Genomic DNA, 19415 nt, shown 5'->3' on the forward strand with positions numbered 1-19415 from the left:
GTATATGAGTGAGTCTATGGATTACCGTTTGGCAAAGAATGGCCAGTAATTTCCCGGTTTGTATAGACGATGGAGAGGGGGTGTGTAAACATTTTCTGAAATCGAGGTATAAAATCCAGAAAAGGCACAGATATCTAGAATGGCTGTTTCTCTCATTCATATTTTTTATGCATCCGAAAATTTACCCGTTTTATCTTCCGCTCCTTTTTTTTAGTTTAACCATTTGAGATGGGATTATTTCTATAAGAAATTACATACTTCCGTTTTAAACAGAGCTCGTTTTACATTAACGTTTTCTAATTTATGATTCAGGATTGTTGGTGTACTGAGATCCTAATGGGTCTTGTCTTGTAGTAGGATTATGTGCTTTTTTCGTTTTGTTTTTTAACTTTGTTAACCTTTTTAAGGTTTCTGTCTTTGCAGGCTGTTGTCACGGTTGCCTTCCCCTGTTGTCAGGGGTGTACAAGTATGCAAACTTCCTAGGTCAGAAACTTTGGATTTGTTTCTGGCCCAGCCATCTTTCTGAACCTCAGTTTTTTTCATCTATAAAATGATATTTGATTTCAGACTATCATCAGTTGTGGGCTTCAAAAATAAATATTCAGATTTGTTAAAGTTCTGTGTAAAAGAACTCTGTGGTTCTCGAATGAGTGAAGTGAAGAGCGTACATTACGTTTATTGTGACTTGTTAAAGGCCTTTGATTTTTGGTGCTTGTTATTGTGGTCTTGCAGTATCGGTGGCCTCTAAGTAAAGTCTGTCCTTTTGATATTTTGCATATTTTAAATTAGATTTCATGTCAGGCAGCATCCATTATCTATGCAAAGGGAAATTGGTAGCCATTCATAGTAGGATGAACTAGTTTTATTAGTTATCAGGACACCATCTACAATTAATTCTTCAAATGTTGCTCTTTTAAGAAATACATGTTGATGTTTTCCCTTGTTTTATTTGTAGGATATTTCAACAGAATTATAATGTGTTTATTTTCTGTATCCTGATGTACTAAGGTGTCTTACTTGTTCTATGTAGTTGGAATCCATAGATAATTAATTCAAGTGATTTGAAGAGTTTGTTGCAAATCTCTCTGCTACGTAGTGGTATTGTTCTTTTTTTTTTCTTTAATATTAGCACCAAGTTTCAGTTTTCATTTGATTAAGTGTGAATAGTTTTGACCTGGTTTAATGCATATATGGTCTCTATAAGAACTCAGTATATTTTTATTTCTGTAAGGCAAATCTTGCATCTTGAAATTTACTACAGGCAGTTTTATAAATACTCAGAGAAAACTGCTGTAACTGGGACTGTGTACTTTTAGTGCCAGACAGGAAATCTTTTGCACTTTGTTTTAGTTTGAGTAGTGGCTTAAAATGATTACCAACTTGTTCTTGAAATTTAAATACATCATACTTATAAATATAGGTATCAATTTTTGGTATTAAAATGGTTATTTTTAAAACATGAATGAGTCCTTAACTTACTGATTTTTAAGTTGCATGAAGCCTGGTGGTTTATATATTAAGCTACTGTTAATTGTGCATAAAGTTTAGCTTAAGGTTTATTCACAATTAAATCATTGCATTGTGGTCATATGGCAAAAAGTAAAATTATGTAAGCCATTATCTGGAATATTTGTGAATAAGCTAGTTTCTACAGTGAAGCTGTAGTCTTAACCAGAAAACTCTTGCTTTTTTTTCCGCCTGTGACTTTGAGCCAGTCACTTCAGCTCTCTAATCCTCTTGTTCTCAGTGTATAAAATCAGAAGATTGGACCAGATTATCTATTTCCTTCAAACTTCAAAAGTGTGTAATTTTTTATTTAGGAGTTACTGGATTGAATAACACATTGCTAAGATGGTGTGATTCTATCACTGAAGACAGTGGGATAAATTTATCATTATAAGAGTGTAGATAATTGCAGGTACAATATTAATATCAGCAGAGATTTCCCAGTTGGTATATGCTTTTTAGTTTGGTACTAACATACTTGTACTACATTTTTATGTCTCTCAGATTGTATATGCAAAAAGTTATTTAACACCGAACTTGGCAACATTACAGCTTATCTCTTTTTAAGTTTTCTGAAGGATTTAAGAATTTAGTAAGTTCCTATACACTGTTAATTATGTTTTTACCAGGGCAGAGGTTTGTGACTGTCAGAGACACTAAGGGAAGGGGAACTGTACAGAAGATCATAGTTGCCTTTTTCTGACACCTCAGAACGTTAACTTGTTTGTACTTAATTCGCTAGCAATCTGGCATTTGTAAATGTATTTACGTTTTTTAAGCAATCCATTTTTATTTCTCTTTTGATCTCTGTGAATTACATGAAGGTAGGGTAAAGAATGAATGTAAAATGTGAATGTTAGATTGCCATCTTTGAAAGTAGTCTTCAAGATCTGCTATAGTTTTAGTTAAACTTAATACGATTGCACTTAGAGGTGGAAGTCTTATATGAAAATTGTTACCTTTTTATTAAACTTAAGCAGATGAGAACTTCCCATCTTGGTTTCTTGGTATTGAACTGAAGAGGTTCTCTCTTATGGTGGATTCTGTTTAAGGAAAAAGAAAAGAAAATAGACACTTAATAGAAGGCAGCCCTAGTAGGCAGATCTAGAAAACAGGCTCTATTTCAACTGTGGAATAGGCTGAGAAGGTTTACTAACTACAGGTACGTATTAGCGATACCCCATGTGAGAAGCAGTACATATGGGAGAAAAGGCACTGAGTAAGAGTCAGCTTCTGCTCATGCTTTAACTCGCATTCTCTTTGGTAATGTAGTCTTGGGCCAGGCATTGTGCTTGGTGTTGAAGATATAAAGGATCTGAGTTCAAGGAGTTTACAGACAAGTTTATGATAATGAAAATAAAATTCAACAAACGAGAATCATTTAAACTTTAGAGAGTCGGTGAAATTCCCAGAGTGTACTTTGGCTATGTTGAATCTTTAAGGACACCTAGGAATTAGCCAAGGGAATCAGAAAGGTCAAAGACCCGCTTGTCATCTTAATAGTTAAAAGTATTTACTGTCTCCTTTTTCAAGACCAAATGCTATGCTGACTCCCTCATACTGTGTGAAACTTCCAAGTAATTCTTTGAATGTATAGAGTCACTGCATTATTTGTTGCCTAATTACAAATACCGTGTTCTTTACTATATATTTTAATAATTAGTTGCCTGTGTCCTTCTCCCGCCCCCCCCCACCCCTATCCTTCATGTTACTTTAGGGTGAATATGGAAATTATTTTATGTATGAAACTACAAGATTGAACTTTTTACTTATGAATTTGTTACATCTCTCTGATATTTTTATGAAATATATTTGTTGCAGAAGTTTATACATCCTAGCATTTAATATTTTGGAATTTTGTTACATTATATATTGTTGACATACAAAAATGACTGTGATAGTGTTGATAAACATTTAAAACAACATATTGTAATTCTATCTGGTTAGAAGAAAGTGGAAGAATATACATAAAAGTGTTAAAAGTCAGGATTTTATGCATTTTTGTGTACTCTAACTTTTTTCAGTGAGCTTATTAACTTTACTGATTATCTTTAAAAGTATTTTCATTATAAATAAAGTAAATGAAATTAAGTATGAAATACTCAGATGTCTGAGAGAGGCAGGTGAGGTGAATGCAAGAGGTCAAGTAGATGATAAATGGTAACAGCTAACATGCAATAGTGGAAACTAGGTCGAACTGGAACATATATATACCTCATCTAAAGGGGCACACTATGCTGATTGCTGTACAGGAGTGGGGCATGTTGCTACATACGGTGATTTTTTTTTTTAAAGAAAAATTTATATCTGCATTTTATAGAATAGCTGCAACTCATTTAGATTAAACAACTTTGCAGTGAACAGTTCACCTGCAGACTACTGCTCTGAAAGCTGTCTTTATGTACTATCCTTAGGAAATTCATGACTTATTTTATTGAAAATTGCATAGACTTGAAAATTGCATAGGCTTGACTTTTTTCCCTGAATTGTATTTTTGGTATCTCTCAGTATTGTTTTCTCTTTACTCTTTCTTGAAAAAAAAAAAAGAAAGAAAGAAAAATTGACCAGATGTTTGTCTTGTGTTTGATTTCAGATATTGTAATACCAGGAAATAATGAAGAGGAAATACTGTGTCCTGTTTTTGATTAGATAAAATTTGATTTCAGTAATGTTAGAGACATAGCATTGAGCCATCTTTGGTGTCACCATTGTTCTTCATTAGCCATTAATATTAGAACATTTACATACTCAAGATATTTGTACAGTGCTTTTAATAATAATATGTTGTCTTTCATCTTTCTTAAACTTAAGGCATATTTGATTTGTTATTTCAAGCAACCATTTAAATCTATTTCTATGAAAAGTACAGTATCCCCACATGGTATAACCTAAATATATATTATAACCACACGCAGACGTGTACATTATAATCTTAGAAAATTATATGTACATTTTCTATTCTATTATGAATTTTTTATTTATAACAGCAGTTATGTTTGTTAAAGAAAGTAGAAAGAAGTACAGTGAGGCCAAAACACTCTCCAGTCTTAAAACCAAACACCATAGTGATTATTTCCTTTCAATCTTCTTTTATTTTTTTGGCTGCGTTGGGTCTTCCTTGCTGTGCACGGGCTTTTCTCTAGTTGCAACGAGTGGGGGCTACCCTTTGATGTGCTGCGCAGGCTTCTCATTGCGGTGGCTTCTCTTGTTGTGGAGCACAGGCTCTGGGTGCGCGGGCTTCAGTACTTGTGGCTCTTGGCCTCTAGAGCGCAGGCTCAGTAGTTGCGGCTCGCGGGCTCTAGAGTGCAGGCTCAGTAGTTGCGGCTCGCGGGCTCTAGAGCGCAGGCTCAGTAGTTGTGGCACACGGGCTTAGTTGCTCTGTGGCATGTGGGATCTTCCCGGACCAGAGCTCAAACCCGTGTCCCCTGCATTGGCAGGCGGATTCTGAACCACTGTGCCGCCAGGGAAGTCCTCCTTTCAGTCTTTTTTTTTCTTTTTGTAAATCTTTGAATTTCAGGGTTAGGAGTAGTTTATGTGATTATAATAATATTGCATATATTGCTTTATATCTTGATTATTTTTAACAAATTATGAGCATTTTCCAAATTATTAATCTTTGTAAGCATTGCTTCAATAACTATGATATTTTGTTCAACTAGAGACCATAATGTAACCATTTGTCATAATATTGAATAGATTACTTCTGACAGTATATTACTGAAAGGAGCACTAAGATGGCCAACTTTATACATGAAGGCTTTCTAAATTTAAGATAGTTCCTTACAGTAGATTCCTAGCAATTAGATTTTTTAAGGTATAAACCAGTTTAAGGTATAAAAACTTAAGAGTTCCACGTATGTTTCCAGAGGAGTTGCGTACTGTATTGGGAATTATTCTTTTAAAATATCTTTGCTATTTTAATAGGCAGAAAGTTATCTCATTTTATTAGTATTTCTTTAAAAATATTTTTCCTGCTTATAAAATTAGTACCTGTTTGTTGAAGAAAATTTGGAAAACAGAAATACATAAAAATTACCCTTAAATTCATGGCCCAGGTATTATCAATGTTAATATTTTGGTGTAAATCTTTTTTTTTTTTTTTTTAAGATGTAATTGACATATAACTTTATATTTGTTTCAGATGTACAACATGATCATTTATTAAATGTATACATTGCAAAATGATCACCACAGTAAGTCTAGTTAACATTCATCACCTCACATACTTACAAAATTTTTTTTCTTGTGATGAGAAGATTGTCTATTTAGCAACTTTCAAATATGCAGCACGATATTATTAGCCATGCTGTACATTACATTCTCAGTACTTTATGTGTTCAGGTTTTGGGGTTTTTTTAAGATTCCGTGTGTAAGTGAGATTGTACAGTTTTTGTCTTTCTCTGTCTGACTTATTTCACTTAACATAATGCCCCCAAGGCCCATCCATGTTGTCACAGTGGGACAATTTTTTTCTTTTTTGTGACTGAATAATATTCCCTCTGTGTATGTGTGTGTAACACATTTGGAGTCTGTTTTTAAGAACATAGTAAATAGGAAATCAACTATAACTGTAAACAATTCAATATGTTTTGGGCAGTGCTATCTATACTATACTCATTTTGTAAGAATAAAAATCTCTACCTGGGATATTGTGACTAAACAAATTACAAGTTTTTTTTTTGGAGGAAAATAAGTAAATCACTAAACTTCCTCTTCTCTTCTTCTACCCTCAAAAGTAGAGAATTTAAGAAGGCCTGTAAAAGTTATTTAGAAGATAAAAGATAATCAGGTACTAAGTAGTAATTTAATATTTTTCTTTAAGATAGGATAGTTTCCTCAGATTTATGGATTCAGTGTATTCTCAACTTCAAATGTGCATGAATTGAAATTCTATACAAATAAAAATGCAACAAACTTGGCAAGATTTTAAAATTACTAAGTTTTGTTTTATTGTTTTCAGGAAGTCTATGTCTGTAGTCTCCTGGAGGATTGAAAGGCATCTTTTTTGCTTTATTTCATGTGAAACAAATTTTTAGTATATATATTGTATCTTTTAGAAATAAAAAATGGAGGAAGTTGTGAGAAAATCGTATTTCCCCCCCTTTCCATGCAATAAAGAATAAATACATAGAATTTGTATTTTTCAAATTGTTGGTAATTTAGGCAAAGTCTTCCATGCTTTTATTTATTTATTTATTTTTTCTCTTTATTTTTTTTTAGATTTATTTATTTATTTTTGGCTGTGTTGGGTCTTCGTTTCTGTGCGAGGGCTTTCTCTAGTTGCGGCAAGTGGGGGCCACTCTTCATCGCTGTGCGCGGGCCTCTCACTATCGCGGCCTCTCTTGTTGCGGAGCACAGGCTCCAGACACGCAGGCTCAGTAGCTGTGGCTCACGGGCCCAGTTGCTCCGCGGCATGTGGGATCCTCCCAGACCAGGGCCCGAACCCATGTCCCCTGCACCGGCAGGCAGACTCTCAACCACTGCGCCACCAGGGAAGCCCTTCCATGCTTTTATTGTTGAGTATTCTGACTTGTGGTTTGTGGTGTGTGTAAAATTGATAGCAATGGTGGTAGTTATATGAACCTATATGTGTGATAAAATTGTGTAGAACTAAATAAATACACACACAAATGAGTACAGGTAGAACTGGGGAAATGTGAAGTGCATAAACATTGTTATGCTTTTATGCTACAGTTGTGCTATTATACCGTAGTTTTGTAAAATGTTACCATTGGGGAAACATGTTTCTCTATGTATTATTTCCTATAACTGAATCTAAAATTGTCTCAATAAAAATTTCACTGGATTTAAAATATCATTCACTGCTTACTGAGCTGTGAGATACTATAATTTTCAGAAACGCATAAACATTTCAGTTAGTCTCTGTTCTAAACAGATGAAACTGTCATTTTTATAGTGCACCATTTTGGATGCTATTTACACTCAGTTCCTTTGTTCCGTCTGCTTTTCACCTTACCCTGTCATTCTCCACCAAGTATTACAATTCAAACATGCTAAGTCCTTAAAATAAACGCCTATCAGAAGAATGTCTTAACTAATAGCCATCTGCTATGTAGATAAAACTTACATAGAGTATCTCACTTACAGATATTTTTTGTGTCTACACTAGCGTATCAGTAAAAGCTATTGTTTATGATCAAAAAATAGCTTTATATGTAAAATGTAATGTATTTTTACTCAGAATGTAAATCTACCATATATTACTATTGTTAAAGTATCCCACTTTCTTTCTTCTTTGGGGAATTATTTTTGAAATTTTTTGGGAATTTGGATGTTTTTCTTTTAAAAACTCCACCATTTTAATCAAAATTTATTATGTTTTCTAGGCACAAAAAGATTGGATCAGCTTGTCCTTGATTTTTCTCTATTTTAAGGTAATCTGCCTGCTTAGTTCACTAATCATACAGACTTAATACAATTTTCTGTTTGAGGTGGCAATCTATATTTGGTTGTTAAAACAGAAATTGTGTTATATAATGGCTAGATCTATAATGTTTTTTCTGATTGCCTCACAAGATGCAACCTAATCTCTCAAAGAAAAGAATAATTCATGTGATTTATGTCATGGAAATAAATATTAAAATAAATTCAGACTACATTTTTCATTTATGCTCCACAGAGTTTTGTTTTGTTCTCAGAAATGTATGAAAAATCTTTGCTGTTTTCGTCTGTTTGCCTGAAACTGTATTTTACTCATAGATTGAAGTATTGAAGCCATGGGAATAAAGGTTCAGCGTCCTCGATGTTTTTTTGACATTGCCATTAATAATCAACCTGGTAAGGAAATTAATGTCCCTATTTAACATTTATATATAAGTACTTAATATTTTAAGTTAGCAAAGAAATTTAAACCAACTACCTTCTTTTTCAGCTGGAAGAGTTGTCTTTGAATTATTTTCTGATGTGTGCCCCAAAACATGCGAGAACTTTCGTTGTCTTTGTACAGGTTTGTTGACATTTTCACTTGCCCTAATAGTAGTCCCATTTGACTTCAGTTTGCTTTGATTGTTTATTTAACATGTTTTAGATTTTTTCATGCATGTTATTTCCTTCTCAGCATGCTTACTATGCAACATTTACTAGACATGAAAGTAATTCTTATACATATTAATTGTAATGGGATTGTATCTGAGATTGATTTCTACACTCAGTAGAAAAGCATGGGTGCTTTTTAAATGAATTTTTTAAAAAATTCCTGAGGGAAGTTAAAATTCTGTAGTTTAAAGAAGTCTGTATAGGTCAAGAGAGGTGTATTTTACTGGGCAAAAGCTTTCATCATTAATTTTATTTTAACTTTTAAATATTTTTTTAATTTATTTTATTTAAATTTTTCTTCTAGTTTTATTGATGTAATTGACATATACTGCTGTATAAGTTTAAGGTGTACAGCATAATGATTTGATTTACTTGCATCATAAAGTGATTATCACAAAAAGTTTAGTGAACATCCATAATCTCATATAGATACAAAATTAAAGAAGTAGGGAAAAATTTTTTTCTTGTGATTTCATCATTAATTTTGCTTTAATACTACTTCCTTAATTTCTTTTCTACTTAACAGCCTACTAATTTTTCTTCTCTGTAGGTGAAAAGGGGACAGGGAAATCAACTCAGAAGCCATTACATTATAAAAGTTGTCTCTTTCACAGAGTTGTCAAAGATTTTATGGTTCAAGGTGGTGACTTCAGTGAAGGTAAGACTTTGATTCCCACAAAGAAAATCATATATTTATATTCTTTGTTAAATACATGGATCTCAAAGTTAGACAAGTCTCTAGAAGTACTAGTCCAGTTTTCTTCTCAGCCCACTTAATCTTTGGTCAAACAATTAGAAGTACTGGGAATTCCCTGGTGGTCCAGTGGTTGGGACACGGAGCTTTCACTGCCGATGGCCTGGGTTCAGTCCCTGGTTGGGGAACTGAGATCCTGCAAGCTGCCTGGCGTGGCCAAAAAAAAAAAAAAAAAATAGAAGTACTCATAGAAATAGATAAAAAGGAGGAAGCACACAGGAAAAAATTTCATCTTTGATACATGACTTAATTTCAGAAATTTGCTTCTGGGTAAAAACCAAAACACTATTTATCTCTTAGTAGCCTATCAGTGTTCATGTTGATTTTGTCACAGCCAGTAATTCTTTACTACAGTATGGTTTTTACCTCTATTCTCTTATCGTAAAAACATTGAAACTGTGTTTTTAAAGACACTTTGAGAAGCTACTAGTAATTTCTGTTAAAAGACCTACATAATCATTAGAATCTGAACATTCTTTCTTCTACAGATCTTAATAAGCTTTGTTACACTCATACTGTTGTATCATAGAGGAGAGAAAGTAATTTGGGATCTTGTCAGTATTGACTTTAAGTTAAAGTCTTATAATTTGCTGTGAACGTTTGCGTATTGTTGATTCAAAATCATTCAAGTAGCTACTTTGTAAGAAGCATTGTGTTTAGGTAGCACCTTTGAGAAGATTACTGACTTATCAGTTCTAAGAGTCCATGTTTTTTCATTCTTAGGAAATGGACGAGGAGGGGAATCCATTTATGGAGGATTTTTTGAAGGTAAAAATGTTTATGTTTAAATTGTTTTTAATGTTTTCTAGTATTTTATTCATTTGATTTTTCTCTATTGAATCAATAAGATTATTGATATACTAATATCCAACTACCTTCAACTAAACGAAGTTAATTTTCTTGTGAAAAATTTTATGTGATAGACTTCTTATAAAGGTAGGATTTTTTTGTGATTGGTACATTCGTACATTATATTACTTGAAGGGTTTCAGTGATCTGTAATAAACTTTTAGAATTGTAGTGCTAGAATAGGAACTTCCATAGCTTGATCTTAATCTTTATTAAAAGAGATTCAGCTATATTTCTTAGTGACAATATCAACATTTTTGTGCATCTATTTTTCTATGAAGATTTTTTTTTAATCTTTGATATTCTGAATTTGGCTGTAATGTTTTTCCCAAATTTAAGTTTTCTGTCTGGAATTTTTTATTAATGTGAAGATCATTTGAAAGACTATAAACATGTGATTGTGGAATTAATTTCATATTTCCCATCTTTCTCTTTTGGGAGTCAGTGAAATTTTGTTTCACGTTCCACCTGCTTTTTTCCAATTCTAATCCAAGATTCGAAGGCAATCTGCTCTTTCTACCATGGCAGAGATTAAGTTTAATGAGTGCCTCTCTGTGCTAAGTATAGTATTGAAAGGGGGTTGATAAAGTATTTGGATTTTATAGCAAGGGATTGAAAATTAGAAATATTTTAATCTGAAAAGATGGGGGAGGAAATTGGTTAATATTGGATTTCTCTTCTTTTAACCTTTTATCTAAATTTTGTCTGACACTAAAGAGCACATGATATGAACACAAGATATGAAGAGGAATGAAAATGAATTTTGGGGGGGAGTTATACCTGTAACTGAAAACTTTGCTTCTCTATAGATGAGAGTTTTGCTGTTAAACACAACAAAGAATTTCTCTTGTCAATGGCCAACAGAGGGAAGGATACAAATGGCTCACAGTTCTTCATGTAAGAATTTATGATCTGATGATTTAAAATACCACTTTTTTGATGTGTCATTACTCTGTGTGCCTGCTACTGATCACTAGTAAATAGGAGAGGGACGTATGAGGGAGAGGATTTTTGAAGGAGGAAGAACAAAGAATTGTTGAAAGGGGAGTTGAACTGTACTGCTAAAGTTTTCAAAAGATGAAGACTTTTGTCAAGAGGACTCAGGAGCCAGCTTAAAGGGGTGGCATTCCCCCTGGCCAAATTAGGACAAGTTGAGCATTGATTATTTTGAAAATAAATAATGATGGTATCATATTATCAAATAAAATGGAAATCCAGGAGTCCATTCAGATATAAATAATAAATGAATAAATAACAAGGGAGAAAGAAAAACTGTTCCTTAGTAGAATGCAACTAATAAATGTAAAAGGAATTATAGTGTTAGAAATGTCCTGTTTTGCAGTCAGGACATTAGAGTTAGAAATGACTGTTTTGCAGTCAGGACATTAGAGTTAGAAATGACTGTTTTGCAGTCATCTCAGTAACATTGATTCAGGAAAGAATTACCTATGGATGATAAATTTATACGGTAAGTTTAACAAGGAACAGGATGTTTGCATTGAGTATCTCTTCATAAATTACTTAATTATAAAGAGTAAAATACAGTTGTTCCTCATTATTCAAAGATTCTGTATTTGTGAATTTGCCTACTCACTAAATTTATTTGTAACCCAAAGTCAATAGTGCTAATGTTTTCCAATTCTGACTACAAAAAAATTGTTACCAGGGCTCTTGTCAGCAATTCATACTTTTTATCATGTCCCATGGGTAAAGATTTGCTCTCCTCTTCAATAACTGTAAACTCTTTTGGTCTCAGAAGAACTTAATCTGTCAGCACCATGTGGATTATTCTTGTGTTTTCTATTCCACATTTGTAACTCCCTTCTTCAACAGTGAGAAATCTCCCTCCGAGTGTGTTCAAAATTTCTACTCACTTGTTGAATCCTATATTTAAAAATTGCCATCCTCTACCACTGTGAAGAGTAACCTACTAACTAGAGTTCACTATTTATTTATAGCAATTTTTGTTTTTACAGTGAGGGTATGTAGTTAAATTATCATGTTTAAAAATGACTTGGGTTAGTACTTTTTAGTGTAAATTTTGTGTGGTTTTGTGACTCAAAATATGTTAAATTCATTTCCGATTATATTTCATTTGTTCTCCCTCTCAGGTTGATTTATTTCTTGCCTTTTTTTTTTAAGCTTTTAAAACATTAACATGATTCCAAGAGTCAAAGCAAAGAATACTTCTGAAGTATCACTCCCACCTAACTCTTCACTCCATTCCCCCATTTTTTTACCTTTTTTTTTTCCACCACCTATCCATATTAGTAACCAACCTCATTAGTTTCTGGTTTATTTTTCTTTATATCTTTTTACAAACATAAGCACAGATATTTTTTTTTTCTTATTTTCCCTTTTTTCTTACACAATAGATAGCATACTGTATATGTTTTTTTCTTTTCACTTAATGATAGAACCTAGAAATCACTCCATATCAGTTCATAGAGGTCTTTCTCACTTTTTTTTCCCACAGATGCACAGTAGTCTGTTGTATGTATACACTGCAGTTTATTCAGCCAATTGCCTATATACAGGTGTTTCTGATTTTTTAAATGAAAACAACTTATATCACATTTGTTGTGGGAAAATTAGAACACACAGATTAAAAGAAGAAAAACAATCCCATCCCCAGAGCATCTTTACATGCAATAAAAATACAGGTAGATAGTTGCATATAGTCTGTAATCAACTTTTGGATGTAATATAAATTTCTTTGTACATCACTAAGTATGAATTAACATGCTAATCCATTGTTTGAATGTATGGTGGTTTTATTTATTTAATCTTAGTTTTGAACATTTGGTTTGCTTCTTGTTTTCAGACTGCTACAGTGAACATTGTTGTACCTATTGTTTGACGCATTTTTTAATTCTTTTATGTTAGTTGCTAGAAGTTTACTTAGTGAAATGTTTACACATTTTTAAGGCTATCCATATATATTGCTACATTGACTTCCAAAAGGAAGTGTGTAGTTTACTCTAGAGCAACTGTATATAAGTGCCAGTTTCACCAGATCCTCAGCAACACTGAGCGTTATCATTTATTTTCACTTTTTAAAATAAAATCCCTCCTGTGCTAACCAAAACCCGTATGTTAAATTCATATAACCCTTCATGTATATTCTCAGACTCTTCCAATTTTTGGTTTCTCCTGACCTCTTTCCACTTTTAGATAACTATTCTTTACTACTTCTGTGTTCTGTTGTTTTTTAAAGGAAACAACTTCAGTTTTTAATCTTTTTTAAAATGTTTTATTTTATTGTTTTATATTAATTGTATAATATAAAATTTGCCTTTTCAACCATTTGTTAACTGCATAACTCACTGGTATTAATTATATTCACAGTGCTCTGCAACTACCACCACTATTTCCAAAACTATTTCATCATTCCAGAGAGTAGCCATTTTCCCTTCCCCTCAGCCCCTGGTAACCTTTATTCTACTTTCTGTCTCTATGAATTTGCCTATTCTATATATGTAAGTGGAATCATACAATATTTGTCCTTTTGTGTCTAACTTATTTCACTTAGCGTGTTTTCAAGGTTCATCCATGTTTTATAGCATGTATCAGAACTTCATTCCTTTTTATGATTGAATATCATTCCATTATATATACATACCACATTTTGTTTATCCATATTCATTTTTTAGTGGGCATTTGGGTTGTTTTCACTTTTTGGCTATCGTGAATAATGCTGCAGTGAACATTGGCATATATTTTTGTTTCCCTGTTTTCGGTTCTTTTGGATAGATACCTAGGAATAGAATTTCTGGATCATATAGTAGTTCTATGGTTAGCTCTTTGAGGAACCACCAAACTGTTTTCCACAATGGCTACATCATTTCACATTCCCACCAGCATTATACGAAGAGTCCTAGTTTTTCCATTCTCATCAACACTTTTTCACCAATCTGAGAGTGACCATGAAAGCAATGCAAGTATTGGTTTAGGGGTTACAAATAAATTCTAGTGAGCAAGCCAGTGGACAAATACGTAATCTGTAAAGCGAGGATTGACTGTATCTTGATGCAAATTATATACACTAAATGTAACACAAATACATATATAGTGTACACCTAGGTTTTTACATTTCTAGGTGGTTTTAGCAAGTTCAGGTGATCATAGCTGTTACAGTGAGAAAACAATAACCGGTTATTAGTTTTTAAAATAAGGTGAACTTTTAAAAATACATGTATGTGTTAGAATTTTTTTTGGTGTGTGTGTTTTAATCAAAAGTTAGCTTAAATTGTGTTCCTTCTTCCAAATTTCTAATGCCTTTTTTGATAAGATTTTTAAAATAACAAATCTTGTACAATGCCCATATTCAGTCTGTTGTACAGTGTGTCTTCATAGCTACTCAGATAGCAGCTTTCTTAGCTACAAAGCTTTCAGGTTGATGTGGAGAAAAGGATTTTTAAAAATTAACTTTTTGCTAATTTTAGGTTTTGTCCAAATTGTAATGCAGATATCTTTCTTCAGTGTGAAGTTTACTTTATGTTAGGGATAACAAACTCAAATACCCATAGGTCTTAGGCAAGTAATATAAGGGAGTAAAGGCTGCTGGGATAAGAAACTTAATGATTAATCTCTGTATTAGAGAAGGCAGGGATACTCAGCCTGACCAATTATTGCCACATGCCAGGTGCCATGTCTTTCCATGTTTTCAAAAAGGTCTGCAATCTGGATTTTTATATAGAAGTATCCACATTTTTAAGTCTTGGCAGCTAATTTAAAAATTTATAAACACTACATGGACCATTTCTGTTCAGGTCCAACAGAACATGTATGAGGACATCAGAATATGACCTGGGCTTTAACTGTTGAAAATGTTAAGATTGAAAAACACTGCTGTTAAACCCATAAACTGGTGAAATGGTTTGATAAATTATGGTATGCCCAGACAGTAGAACACTGTACAACTGTGGATATTCAATAAGAACCCAGTTACATGCAAGAAACATGGATGGATAGAAATAACACCAAAATGTCAACTTTGATTTCATGTAAGTTTTCAAGAGTGTATAGGTATTTCAAAACAAGTTTTTGAAAATGCATTGTCGAAAGCATCTTGCATTCGATTCTATTTAAGATTCAGGTAAATAAGATTCTATTATGTTAAGATAGCATATATATGATTTCTTTGTTTGCTACTTTGTTTCCAATGCAGTTATTTTCTTTTCCTTTTTAGAGATGCTAACTTTGTTTTTCTCTGACTTTGTTTTTATTCTTCTATCTGATGACTTCCAAAAGAACAACAAAACCAACTCCTCATTTAGATGGGTAAAGATTATTTTAATTTATTTTACAACCTACTTTAAATTAATATTAAAATAAGAAGCTTTTATTTAGTCATCTTTACTTGACTCTTTAGGCATCATGTTGTTTTTGGGCAAGTGATTTCTGGTCAAGAAGTTGTGAGAGAGATAGAAAACCAGAAAACAGATGCAGCTAGCAAACCATTTGCTGAGGTGCGGATACTCAGTTGTGGAGAGCTAATTCCCAAATCTAAAGGTAAAAACAAGTATATATTTCTCTTTTTTAAAATCTGTTTGTTTGTTTATTTATTTATTTGGCTGTGTTGCATCTTCGTTGCTGCGTGCGGGCTTTCTCTAGTTGCGGCTAGCAGGAGCTACTCTTCGTTGGGGTGCGCGGGCTTCTCATTGCGGTGGCTCCTCTTGTTGCGGAGCACGGGCTCTAGGTGCACGGGCTTCAGTAGTTGTGGCTCGCGGGCTGTAGAGCGCAGGCTCAGTAGTTGTGGTGCACAGGCTTAGTTGCTCTGCGGCATGCGGGATCTTCCCAGACCAGGGCTCGAATCCGTGTCTCCTGCATTGGCAGGCAGATTCTTAAGCACTGTGCCACCAGGGAAGTCCCTAAAAGCAAGTATATATTTCTGATAACTCTTACGCACACAAAACAAACACACTCTAATTAGTTGGCACGATCTTTACGCTAAAGTGAATATAAATAAGAAGTTTTTGTGTTTTTAAATGTATTTTTGTGTTTTCAAATGTGTTTTATCTTACTTCATACTTTGTTCATTTATCATGGAACTGCTTAACTTTCCTTGAATTATTTGCAGTAATTCATCCATCTGCTTCCACTTTATTTTTTGGGCTTTTTAAAAAGTGTAGTTGTCTAAATAGCATGGTAAATAAATATTATTCTAGGGAAAGAGACAGTGTGGGGAGGATGACAGTTGAAGAGATTAACATAGACTAATAAACTTTACGGGAATAAATTATTTCCCCTTCATGCACTGCTTAGATTCAGAAGCATCTGGCATGTTTGAGAAACTTCTTTTACTTAGACAAGAACACTTGAAGTTAACACGACTGGTAGTTTGATATATTATCTGAAATGGTAGAACTTGGTTTTTTAAGTAAGTATTTTAAGTCTTTATATTATATAAGAAATATGTAACTGCTGTTGTTTATTACAGATATTGAGCCTGACACTCTAAAAGTAATGGGGTGAGATTACCTTCAAATCTGTGTAGAAAGCAATAAAGTATTGAATTGACCTAATCTTCCTATTAATCGTCCAGGGAATAATAAATAATCTCAGTACTTAGTTTTTCATGGTTAACAAGAGAGTCTCTGTAATCTTTTCTGATCCTCACAAGAACTGTATAAGACCAATATTATTTTCCTCATTTTACAGATACAGTCAAGGAGATTAGTATTTACTACATCAGGGAACTAGACCTCAAGCCCAAGTTTGCTGGCTCCAGATCTAGAGCTTTTTCTGTTACATGTTGCTAACTCATTAAAGTCTTTAATATTCCTTTCAGAATTGCCCTAAGTAGAACATTCTGTTCTCAAATTTTAGGTATACTGATGTGCTCTGTAATATGCACGTTTTATTTTGCTTTTCTTTAGTTCCCCAATCAGGGATTGAACCAGGGCCCGCAGCAGGGAAAGTGCCGAGTCCTAACCACTGGACCTCCAGGGAATTCCCTGGAGAAGGCTTATTTTTAATTTTCTTTCTCTGCATTCCACTTTGATTCTAATGATTTCACTTTCTTCTCTGTTATGTCAAATATATACCTTGTAAACCATCACAGGAATATTGCTGCAGCTCATACTGGGACTGTTTAATTAACTTCTTGTGTTCAAGAGTCTGGCTATCTATCGTTATTTACAAACAGCAGTTATAATGTATGCCTTGTGTTCGTGATGATTCAGAAAGAATGAAGTGTCGTTGAGTATCTTACCTTTTTTTGAAAAAATAGAAACTAAAAAGCAATCTATATTAATCTTTGCATATTTTAGACCCTGAATCTTCTGCTATTTAATTCTTCAAAGTGTTGTCAGTACAATTGGAATATTTTGGTTTAAGGCATTATTTCTTCCCACATCATCTAGAAAGTATTCATCTTTTATTCTGTACTTAACCGTTTTTTGGCTTTTTTCTTGCGTTTTATAGTCTTTCAGGATCTTGTGTTAGGATCTATTCTCTGCTTATAAAAGTTAAGGATGCTGTGTGGTTTACATATTTAGAAGAGGTAATTAAAAAGCTTACATCTTAAACCATAAATGTTATCATAGACTCTAATAAATTTGGTGTAAAGATTCTTTTGGTACTAAATAGTCAGTTTTTGAATATTTGCTGAAAGGATGAGAAGGTGAATGAATGTCACTCTTTGTATATTATTATGTTTTTATAATATATTTTCACCTGAAGCAACAAATGCTAATTTTGCCCGTGCCATTGTGGCCAGGAACTTGTGCTGAAAGTTGATGTCGTGTTCTAGTGTGTGTTCCTCAGACTCATGCTAAGGAAGTATATCTTGCCCTTATCAGTTTCATCAGTTGGGGAAGATTTGGCCCTTTGTTACTGTCTGCGCAGGAGTTACTGAAAGGCCAGATTTGTTTTGAGTCGTACCTTCCATGCCTGCTCTGTTCTGGATTACACTGTGGAAAGAGGAAAAGATCTTTATGTTTGAGGTCACACAGTTTGGCACCTGTTACTCTACAGTCCTTCAATTACCATTCAGAACATTGGTCAGAATGGATTTTGTCATGCATCAATAAAATCTTTTTTTTTTAGGCAGAGCTGTGTCTTCCTTCCAGTTTATAAGTTTGATGGCCATCTTACAATCTTAAATTGGACATAGTCAAAAAGCTTTGTGTAACACAGCGGTGTTCATCATCATCATCATATTTAAAACCTTGCTTGAGACATACACACCCCACTTTAAAAAGAAATAAATACCGAATCTTTTTTTTTTCTTTTTCTAACTTCCTGAAAGAAAACAAAAAGACTTCTGAAGAAATCTGATTGTCTGGGCCCACCTGTAAGTGGTCTTGGTGAGTCTGGGCAATCATCCTGGGCCTTCCCTTTGCTGTTGTGAGATTGGAAATTCTACTTTTTGTGGCTATTTGAATGTGCCTGAGAAGGTTCAGAGTCAAGGGGAAGATCCTTCCAACAGATGCAGAGGAGGAACACAGGAGGCTAATCAAAACTGCATCCCAGTAGAGGCTCAAGGGGCAAAGTCTAAGATAGAACACAGACCACTACCCTGATGAAGGTACTTCCTGGCTTTTCAAGAGTTACCATGATCTCAGATCATGCTGGTCTCTTCAGAGTTCCCTGCAGTTGTTAAAGAGAGGTCTGTCCACCTTTGCCATGCAGCATGAGTTGGGGCTGATGATATATTACAGAGTACATAGAAACACAAGTGCTGAGTTATGGCAGCATGGCGATAAATAAATAGTTATATGAGCAGAAATCTTGCATATATGTGGTAGAAAACAGATTACCTGGCAGTACAGAAAGAAGAGCACAATAGAGGAAGCAGCTGGTGAATCTTGTACTCAGGAGACAGTAGAAAAGATCAGACACTCATTTGTATGGTGACAGGATCCCATTTCAGTGTCTTTATCCTGGAATTAAGAGCCATGATGATAGCACTTTTAATGGAGAATAGTGGGATGTTAAACTTCGAAACTGTTTAGAGGGGAGACCCAGTATTTTTGAAATGAAAAGAGGTTCATTTGAGGTATAGTTCTCTTCTCTATTTCAAACCTTATTTTGCTGATGGCCTTGAAATTTCCTTCAATTTAAAGGTTTCACGTGAAATTCATTGGTATAAAATTTATACTTCTCAAAAAACTAGTAAAGCAGCATTTTCTTACCATATGTTTTTACAAGTAAAATGTTCTGGAAGTTTGTTTTTTCACCTTAACAACATACTAGTAAAGTCAGTACCCAGTAGTATTACACCACATCCTACCTCCCCTCCCAG

General features: G+C 33.7%; 1 protein-coding gene across 5 annotated transcripts in view; it reads left to right on the plus strand.

Annotated features, from left to right (window-relative positions):
• The window catches only part of PPIG (peptidylprolyl isomerase G), a 36880-nt gene that overhangs the window by 1156 nt on the left and 16309 nt on the right, over positions 1 to 19415 (plus strand). For 3 of the 5 annotated variants that reach the window (XM_036857914.1, XM_036857917.1, XM_036857915.1), the window contains exons 2-9: positions 7854 to 7901; positions 8227 to 8304; positions 8399 to 8473; positions 9113 to 9220; positions 10040 to 10084; positions 10975 to 11062; positions 15419 to 15448; positions 15540 to 15679. In XM_036857914.1, coding sequence (XP_036713809.1) covers positions 8244 to 8304; positions 8399 to 8473; positions 9113 to 9220; positions 10040 to 10084; positions 10975 to 11062; positions 15419 to 15448; positions 15540 to 15679 — 547 coding nt within the window. In that variant the 5' untranslated portion in view covers positions 7854 to 7901; positions 8227 to 8243. Of the gene's footprint in view, positions 1 to 6236; positions 6296 to 7002; positions 7022 to 7853; positions 7902 to 8226; positions 8305 to 8398; positions 8474 to 9112; positions 9221 to 10039; positions 10085 to 10974; positions 11063 to 15418; positions 15449 to 15539; positions 15680 to 19415 lie in introns of those variants that run through there. The other 2 variants (XM_036857916.1, XM_036857918.1) reach the window with 2 other exon arrangements.

This window comes from Balaenoptera musculus, chromosome 7 (assembly GCF_009873245.2).
Source record: "Balaenoptera musculus isolate JJ_BM4_2016_0621 chromosome 7, mBalMus1.pri.v3, whole genome shotgun sequence".
NCBI classification, from domain to species: domain Eukaryota; kingdom Metazoa; phylum Chordata; class Mammalia; order Artiodactyla; family Balaenopteridae; genus Balaenoptera; species Balaenoptera musculus.